Here is a 10,093-nt window from a genome sequence, read left to right as displayed (position 1 = left end):
GAGTTTATCAGCAACAAAGTTCATAATAAACTTTATAAACACTCAGAAAGAGTTTCAAACTGACTTCCAGGCCACATTAATGATTAGAATATAAAAAAAAGACAAGACATTAATTTATGTGTTTTTATTGTATCCATTTAACACAAGTCACATAATGAAAACTACAAATGGTAACATATAATATATAAATAATAAAGTAGTGAATCTGATATGAAATGTGTTCTACAGCATTTAAAGAGTTGATGAAAAAAGTTCAATATGAAAATCAAATCACTTGGCAATTAATGAAATCACTTACAACAGACGAAAATATGAAGACACAACTGTTTGAGACTTTAACTTGTGGAAAACAAAATCCACTTAATACAATGACTTTAAAGTGAAGGGTGCCTTCTGCTGACCTTTACCTTTAACACCAGCATTAACAGATCACAGCTTTTCTTTCAAGCACACATACAGAGACAGAATGACAATCAGTAACAGACAGTAAATAACAAACACAAATCAAATAGCAGCACTTCATTTCAGTTTAAACTTAACATTACAACAAGAAAAGGTTAAAGCTCCACAAGAGAAAGTTAAATCTGATTATAAAATCTGGACAGACAATCAAAACAGAAAGATTCAAAGAAAACTTGATAGTAGACAAAAACAACACAAACAGAAAAAGTGAACATAATAAAATACATAAAACAAAATACATAAAATAAACAGTATATAAAGGGGTATCATGTTTCATATAGTATATTTTCATATATGAAGAACAATATCTTTATATCTCAAAATGTGCTTTCTTACAAATACAACCTTTAAATGATGCCATGCTAATAAAAACAAATTTTCTCATATAAATAGATTTATTAAGATAACATAGATAAAGACATCACTTCATGTGTGTACTGTAACATCATACAACAAGCAGATCAGTTCAGCTGAAGCTTCATGACATCCTGCAGGAGTCCAGTACAGGAGAGATGGGATATGAATCATAATGTCATATTTTATTATGGATAAATGCATCATGTAGAGAAATGAAAAGTATAAATGTGACATATATACAGCTGTAACTACTAGTGGTTGGAACTCATCACATGGAGCTTGGGGAAAAAAATCACAGAGTCGTTACACATGGTGTACGAGGTCGACATGTTTTAAAAATGTACTTATTGTAAGTCACTTTGGACAAAAGCGTCTGCTAAATGCCCTAAATGTAAATGTAATGTTGCTGAACAACATGAAAGCAGGATGCGTTTTAACTGTCTCATTTACACTGTTGATCAAACTGTTTCCTCTGATCCTGCTGAGCTGGAACTTTTCTAAATCCTCTGCTGGACTTTTGTTTCTTAGACTGACAGTGAATGAATAACAACACAACGACCACTGCTGCTGTCAGTCCCAGTCCACAGTAGAGGCCGATCCTTTCCCGACTGACCTTGTTCGGTCTCTCAGGTGTGTCTGTGTTGGATCTCTCAGGTTCGGGCCAATCACTCACTGCTGTAAAGAGACCAAACATCAGAACAGCTGAAGTTGTGACATATTTCTCAGATACTGTGAGAATGAAGTGAAGGATTGTGGATTGTGGTCGTCCTCAATACTTTTCTTCATATCATATCATCATATCAGGATCTTATTGATCCAAAAAAGCTGCTGAATTGAACCTGTTAATAAAGTTCTACTGACTTCTACTCAACCAACTTACCAGAGACGTTGAGCCGACATTCACCAAAGTCCACACCATAGTTTGTCCTCACATCACACAGGTACCGGCCTGAGTCCTCAGTCCTGAGTCTGGACACATGAAGTCCGAGTTGTCTGTCTCTGAGGACGTCTTTGTCCAACTGGACTTGTCCTACAAACTGTTGATCCCGAGACTCTGGGAGCTCAACACCTTCATGTAGACGAAACAGGACTGAGACTTTGTGATCAGTTCTCATCTCACAGTGGATAAAAAGGGAGTTGGGGGAAGTGTCAGTTGTGCTTGGGAACATCCATTCCAGTGTGATGTTGTGGTTCTCCTCTGCCTGATAGGAGGTCTGTGTCACATTCACTACAAATGTTCCTGTTGAGGAGACAGAGAGGGAAAGTGAGGAGCAGACACACTGACAACTTTAACATGGCAGCCTTTAAACTTCATCTACATGTTTCTGTGGACAGTTTAGTGACGTCTCAGAGCTGCAGAGGCTCATCAACATCAACTGTTTGCTCACATGTGGCTACTTTAACTGATTCATTGAATCACAGTGTAATAAAGTGAAGCTGGAAACTAACCACAGACACAGTTGAGGCTGATGAGCAGCAGAATCCTGCAGATCATCATATTTGATGACATGATTTTATAGTAAAAAGTGAATGAGTCCAGTTAAAACGTCCTGAAGAAGAAGAAGAAAGCTGAAACATACAAAGTCAAATAAGTTTGTTGAGGATTGAACTTTACTAAATGTGCAGCAGAATAAAAGACAAACATGCTGAAATCCAGCAGCTGTTAGTAAAGTTCAGTAGAGACAAAACAGAGTCAGTTATAGACCAACGACGACTCATCCCAATCCACATTCACATCACTGTCACACAGGACATCAGGAGCTCACAGCTGACTGTTTGACTACATATTGATGAATGAATGTGTTTAACTGTGTAGATGAAGGTGGAGGTAAAAATCAACACTGACTCCGTTTAGTTCTGGTAGAATATCCCTCATACAGCTAACTGACTCAACTGACTTCAACAAACATGATTACTTACAGAGATGAGCTGCTGAAGTCTTTGGTCATTTGAGGAAGAATTTGTGAAGAGCTAGCAAATTAAAGTCATCTGGGTTAGGGGCGTTTTCTCTATCAGAGATGACAGATAATGATATAAGAAGCAACCAGCACTTTATCTGCTTCTGCCAGAAGACATCAGCTTTCGACAGGGGACAGGGACTCCTAGAGGTATTTGCAGACTTTAACACAACATGTAACCACATAGTTAGAAGCTCAACAGTAATGTTTGGCATATTCTACAGAGGACATGTTCAACTATGAGACACATGATGCCAAATTCAAGGTTGTTTGTGTTTATTTGCAGTTGTTTTCTTATTTCTTTATATGTAGACACTGTTTATATGTGTTTCTAATGTATCAGTGTTACATGTTTACATCATTGACATGTCACAACTCTACACCGCAGGAACCATGCAGCACTTGTTCTGTGTTGTTCTCCACCAGATGGCGCTGTTGTTGTTTCCTGAGATGTCCACATACTTTTGGCACTATAGTGTTTTATTATGAAGATAAATGATTTTCTGTTCTTTCATTTTAATCTGTTGAACCAAACAGCTGCTAGTGTGTTTTTACCGAGTCACCATCAAAGCTGTTGGACTGAACTCTTCACCTTCACAGTTTAACCACTGACGCCATCTTGTGTCAGAAGTACAATACAGCAGGTGTTTTTTTAATGTAATTAAAATTTGGCCCATTCATTCTTATGGGGAAATTTTCAACTTTTGTTCAGCTAGTAGTTCTACTACTACTACTACTACTACTACTACTGCTACTACCACTGCTACTACTACTACTACTGCTACTACTACTACTACTACTACTACTACTACTGCTGCTACTACCACTGCTACTGCTACTACTACTACTGCTACTACTACTACTACTACTACTGCTACTACCACTGCTACTACTACTACTACTACTACTACTACTTCTGCTACATAGGTCACGAACAGTGGGCCACGTCCCGAGTCCGGACCCAGACGCCGTTCTATACGGACCTGGACCTAAATTAAATGTATTTAAAAATCTGACGAGGCGCTTTTGTTTTGACAGGCGCAGCTTTTCTAGACTTTACGGTACTGGTTTAGCGGATCAGGAAATCCACTGACCAATTGCATGCGAGTTAAGCCATCCTACGTGATGCTACTCAGCCAATCAAATCTGTGCCAGGCGATTAACATTGCGACTCTGAATACAGACAGATGAAAGAGGAGTGGCAGACGGAAAGACGAGTGAGTGATACAGGGAGAGAAAACAGAGAGAGATGAGTGAGCAAGCCACAAAGAAAAGTGAAATGTTAACATGTGCTAGCCCAGCTGGATGAAGCCATTTATAAGGTACCATGTGTAGGCTTAGCTGTAGATTAGAGCCCACTGATGTGTCTGACAATGCTCAGCTGTTAATTTATGTAAGGTTCTTCAACAAAGACAAGAAAGAGTTCTGTGAAAACCTGCAGGTGTAACTCCCCTTCAGACCAGTACAAGAGGAGAGGACATCTACCTGGCCATTAAGGAGATGTTAACAAAGCGAGGAATAGAGTCAAAACAAGTGGTTTTAGTAACCACAGATGGAGCTCCTGCCATGATAGGGAGAGAGAAAGAAGCTGTGGCAAGAATGAAAGAGGACAATCCTGAGCTCATCTCTTACCACTGTATAATTCATCAATCTGTCCCGTCTAGCCCTCTACATCTTGACCATGTTTGGCTCCACAAAAATCCTGGCAGGACAAGCTAGAGCTCAATTCACTCACTGAACAACAGAAAGATAAGAGAAACTGTAAAACTGTTCAATAGTTAAGATGTGATGAGATCTATCTGTTGTAAAACTCCTTTATTTTATTTTTCAAAAATGTACTGTATGTATGTCAAGTACTTTATGCACAATTTTTAAATAGCTATTTTAATCATTTTCACTATTTTATTTTTAAATGCAGCCCTTCTCTTCCTTAAAGAGAGAAGAAAATAATACATATCTACAGTATTATATATCTGTATAACTAAATGTGAAGTGACAATAAATATTGTCGAAATTGTTCTTTCTTTGATTTGACAGTCAGTTGTTGGTTACATGCAGACGTTGATACAACTACCAGGCTGCTTCAATATATATATCACACTAAATCATAACACAAGTTAGACATTATGATGTTCTGGACCTTTGCTTGAGGACATTTTCTCTAACTGGACCTATTTGAATTTTAGTTGAATACCCCTGGTATAAACTCTGTGAAACACTGTCTACAATCCATTCATAACTATTTGGGCCTCTGGTTATTTCGGCTACAATGGTAACTTAACATGGTAATCATTGAATACATCAAATAAAATCATGTAGTCACATTTAAACATAAAGAAAAGTTGAGATCAAACTTGTTTCCATCAGCAGAAAAGTGGAGTGTTTCCCATCATGCACTGTGTTCTGTGGAGAGAAGAGACACATCTGCAGCTGTCTTTATGATTTAATTCTGATGATTCAGACATATCGATATATACGATGGGAGGAAGCTGGGAAGGAAACAAATTAAACTGTAGTTTTACTCTGAAGCTGCGCTGTAAACTTAGACCACAACACAGTCAGCTTTTCAGACCTGTTTGGTTGCAAAGTCAAACAAATTTGAATGTGTATCAGACCCGCTCTAAATGTAAACTGTCATCGTGTAATGATAAACATCCGTGCCACCTACAATCTGATAGCTGTCTTTGTTTAGGAAACAACATTTGTTCTTGCACGTGGACGTTGTAATGTACTGTGAACACAAGTCATCCGAGAACGTTTAGTGATAACATCATATATAAACAGTCATCCATGCAGGCGTTTTGTATGTGAGAGGGGAACATTCACACGTACAAAGATGGAAACGGTCCTGTCACATCATACAACACATGACAACAAGCAGACCAGTTCAGCTGAAGCTCCATGACATCCAGCAGGAGTCCAGTACAGGAGAGATGAGATATGAATCATGATGTCAGATTTTATTATGGATAAATACATCATGTAGAGAAATGAGAAGTATAAATGTAACATACAGTACTGTGCAAAAGTTTTAGGCAGATGTGAAAAATGTAAACTAAGAATGCTTTCAAAAATGGAAGTGTTAATAGTTAATTTGCATCAATTAACAAATGCAGTCAATGAACAGAAGAGAAATCTAAATCAAATCAATATTTGGTGTGACCACCCTTTGCCTTCAAAACAGCATCAATTCTTCTCGGTACACTTGCCCACAGTTTTTGAAGGAACTCGGCTGGTAGGTTGATCCACACATCTTGGAGAACTAACCGCAGATCTTCTGTGGATGTAGGCTTCCTCAAATCCTTCTGTCTCTTCATGTAATCACAGACAGACTCGATGATGTCCACCATGCTTCCCTGTTGCCAGCAGACACTCATTATTGTACCGCTCTCCAGCCCTTCAGCGAACAAAATGCCCTCTGCTACAGCCAAATATTTCAGATTTTGACTCATCATTCCAGAGCACCTGCTGCCGTTTCTTCGGCACCCCAGTTCCTATGTTTTTGTGCATAGTTGAGTCGCTTGGCCATGTTTCCATGTCAGTGGCTTTTTGGCTGCAACTCTTCCATGAAGACGACTTCTGGCCGGACTTCTCCGGACAGTAGATGGGTGTACTGATGGCACTGCTGGACATCTTCCGATTTCTAAGGGAAATAAGCTTGATGTGTTTTTCATCTGCTGCACTAAGTTTCCCTGGCCGACCACTGCGTCTACGATTCTCAACGTCGCCTGTTTCTTTGTGCTCCTTCAAAAGAGCTTGAACAGCACATCTTGAAACCCCAGTCTGCTTTGAAATCTTTGTCTGGGAGAGATCTTGCTGATGCAGTATAACTACCTTGTGTCTTGTTGTCATGGTGTATGGCCTGTGACATGAAACTGTCTTCCACAACCTCACCTCAATAGCAGAGTTTAACTGTTCCTCACCCAGTTTTAAGCGTCCTGCACAGCTGTTTCTGTTTCAGTTAATGACTGTGTTTCAACCTACATGTGAAATTGATGATCATTAGCACCTGTTTGGTATAATTGGTTGATCTGACTATAATCCTACAAAATCCCTGACTTTGTGCAAGTGTACCTAGAAGAATTGATGCTGGTTTGAAGGCAAAGGTAGTAACACCAAATATTGATCTGATTTAGAAATTTTTTTTTTGTTCGCTCACTTTGCATTTTGTAAATTGATAAAAATAAACAATTATTATTTATATTTTTGAAAGCATTCTTAGTTTACGGCATTTTTTCACACCTGCCTAAAACTTTTGCAGAATACTGTATATACAGTTGTAACATACACATGGTGTACAAGGTTGACATATTTCTCAGCATTATTTCAGTAAAATGAACACAGAGCAGATTTCAGATCCATCTAATAAGTGACAGAGTTTGATGAGACGTCCTGTCAAAATTATGGACAACATGAAGGTGAAGAACAACGTTTCCTCCATCAACTCCACTATTGTTGTTAACCAGTTGTTCCCTCTGACTCTGTCCCATTAAAGCAACACTAGGTAGCTTTTTGACCTTAAAATAATATTTCTTAACTCACTAACTTACTTAAACTGACTAAAACTCTATGAACGTCTTGTCTTGAAAAGTTGCAGATTCCTTAGTTCATGCAGATAGTCAACGTAATTGTTGAACAGTGTGATCGGGAGGTAACGTTAGCATGCTACTTAGCTACTGTTGTACCGAGTTGGTTGTAGTTATTACACCAAACACAACGTCAGCTTGCACATTTTCATGTAGTGACTGTAAACAATGACTAACTTACTAAAACACTATGAACGTCTTGTCTTGAAAAGTTGCGGATTCCTTAGTTCATGCAGATAATCAACGAAATTGTTGAACAGTGTGATCGGGATCGGGAGGTAACGTTAGCATGCTACTTACTGTTGTCATACCGAGTTGGTTGTAGTTATTACTCCGAACACGTCAACTTGCGATTGTACTTAGTAACTCCCGAAAACGTAGTTATATTTTCAAGCGTTACTAAACACATTCACACCCAAGCGTCGTGTTTTGGAAGTAACTTAGACGGTGCAATCACTATAACCAACTCGGTATGAGAATAATTCTAGCATGCTAATGTGCTGTGCAGCCTATATGCTTACAAACTACCAACTGCTATCTCTGAATCTAGCTTGTTGTTGGCACTCGGTTGAGGTTTTTTCAGACGATTTCGTGATTCGCCGGCTCTGTCAACAAATTCACGTGTATCCATTTTCCCCAGGGATGCTCATACAGCGACAGTATTTACGACTCTAGTAACAGATAATTGCGCCTCTCAACCAGCCGGGGGTAGTAATGAGTCCAAACTACCTAGTGTTGCTTTAAGTTGTTGATCAAACTGCTTCCTCTGATCCTGCTGAGCTGGAACTTTTCCTAGATCCTCCACTAGACTCATCAGACAGACAGTGAATAAATAAAATGTAGCAAACAACCAACACAACTCTCCATCACACTCTGTCCACCTGTCCAGTCCAACAACCTGATCCAGGATGTTGTGGTGGAGACAGGTCTCTGTGGGCACATAGTCCCCGATTTAACGTTGTTTAACCAGCCTGAGCCATTTGTCCATTTCCTATCCCTGCAACGGTACATTTGCCTGGAGCAGCCTTAAAACAGAGCTTGATTAGCATGAATCACATCCTGGAACTCTCCCCTCTCCTCCCTGGTTCCCCGATTGCCTCAAAGAACCAGGGGCCAGTTGTTCAAAACATTTAATCTGGATGAAAATTATCCGGATTTGGAAATCCCATTTTTTGCTATTCAGGATCAGGTAATCCGTTTTACTCTTATACCGGTTTTTCAAAGCAACATTGGATTGGATCACCCTGATCCAGATACACAGTTTTCAAGATTACAAAATCCGGATTACTAGTGCTCTGAATGGGACAGCGTATCACAATGTGGGCTACCAGCTATGTAAAGAACAACAGGTAGAAGAGCCAACATGAACAACATGAACATCGCTACCAGGCGCAATGTCCCTCTCTGTGATGATGTTTATGATGCACCCGAGCCTGTTGAAGAACCAGACCAACCTCTGGCGTTCTGCCAGAATGAGGGACTGACTGGACGTGTAGTAAGGGATGCAATTGTTAGAGAAATTATTTTTGATCATCTCTGATGATTGTTTCTTTGAAATTAATATACAGTGATGAATGACAGATAAATGTAATATATTATTTTTGTTTGTTATTGACATCTGTTGGGGGATTGTTTCATGGGGACAAGATCCCCTCATTTTTATTTTTATTTTTATTTTACTTTTACTTTACTATACTGAAAGGCTTATTTGGTAGCCTATGTCTACTTTATCTACTTTATCACTGTAACAGTTAAACAAGTCAAGTGCAAAATATAAAAAAAAAAGTGTAAATGATACAAATGTATTATTTGACCAATTTGACCAAATTGACCAAAGTTTTACTACATTTTCTTCCTGAAATCCACCTTGAAATCCTACCCCCTGTTGGGATCAGGATGATCCTGTTTTTTGGGATCAAAGTTATCCAAATCCTACTGAAATGTTTTGAACAACACAAACTGAAGGTTTGATCCAGATTACAACTAGGATTGGATTCTGTGATCTAATCCGATTTCAGAATCCTTCTTTCCCTTTTGAACAACCCATTTTCAAGATTTGATCCAATCCGATAACCAAAATCAGATCAGATTACCTTTGAACAACTGGCCCCATTTGTTTGTTTCTTTGAAATTAATATACAGTGATGAATGACAGATAAATGTAATATATTATTTTTGTTTGTTATTGAAATCTGTTGGGGGATTGTTTCATGGGGACAAGATCATTTTTATTTTTATTTTATGTTTACTATACTGAGGCTCAATTGGTAGCCTATGTCTACTTTATCTACTTTATCACTGTAACGGTTAAACAAGTCAAGTGCAAAATATAAATAAAAGTGTATATACACTAAATGATACAAATGTATTATTCGACCAATTTTGAAGTTTTACTACATTTTCTTCCTGAAATCCACCTTGAAATCCTACCCCCTGTTGGGATCAGGATGATCCTGTTTTTTGGGATCAACGTTATCCAAATCCTACTGAAATGTTTTGAACAACACAAACTGAAGGTTTGATCCAGATTACAACTAGGATTCTGTGATCTAATCTGATTTCAAAATCCTTCTTTCCCTTTTGAACAACCCATTTTCAAGATTTGATCCAATCCGATAACCAAAATCCGATTAGATTACCTTTGAACAACTGGCCCATGATCCTGATCCTGATCCCTAATCCTAAATCCTCCCCTGGACTGACAGTGAATAAATAAAAGGTAACAAACAA

General features: G+C 38.5%; 1 protein-coding gene across 1 annotated transcript; it reads right to left on the bottom strand.

Annotated features, from left to right (window-relative positions):
* Positions 1–859: 859 nt before the first annotated feature.
* LOC311271179 (uncharacterized protein) lies at positions 860–2,339 on the bottom strand. Its single transcript, XM_084376716.1, has 3 exons — positions 2,269–2,339; positions 1,700–2,059; positions 860–1,494 (listed from the first exon to the last, which is right to left on the bottom strand). The coding sequence occupies exons 1-3, from the start codon at positions 2,327–2,329 to the stop codon at positions 1,262–1,264; spliced, it is 654 nt and encodes a 217-aa protein (XP_084232842.1). The 5' UTR covers positions 2,330–2,339; the 3' UTR covers positions 860–1,261.
* Positions 2,340–10,093: the final 7,754 nt, after the last annotated feature.

This window comes from Pagrus pagrus (assembly GCF_965226575.1).
Source record: "Pagrus pagrus genome assembly, chromosome: 16".
Classification (NCBI taxonomy): domain Eukaryota; kingdom Metazoa; phylum Chordata; class Actinopteri; order Spariformes; family Sparidae; genus Pagrus; species Pagrus pagrus.
The sequence above is the reverse complement of the archived record's forward strand: the minus strand, read 5'-3'. Positions and strand labels throughout refer to the sequence as shown.

Excerpts from the sequence above, each read along its gene's own strand:
- LOC311271179 (XM_084376716.1), bottom strand. The coding sequence starts at position 2,329 with ATGTCATCAAATATGATGATCTGCAGGATTCTGCTGCTCATCAGCCTC. Across the intron at positions 2,060-2,268 it reads CAGCCTCAACTGTGTCTGTG|GAACATTTGTAGTGAATGTG; the intron begins GTTAGTTTCCAG and ends TCTCCTCAACAG. Across the intron at positions 1,495-1,699 it reads ATGTCGGCTCAACGTCTCTG|CAGTGAGTGATTGGCCCGAA; the intron begins GTAAGTTGGTTG and ends GTCTCTTTACAG.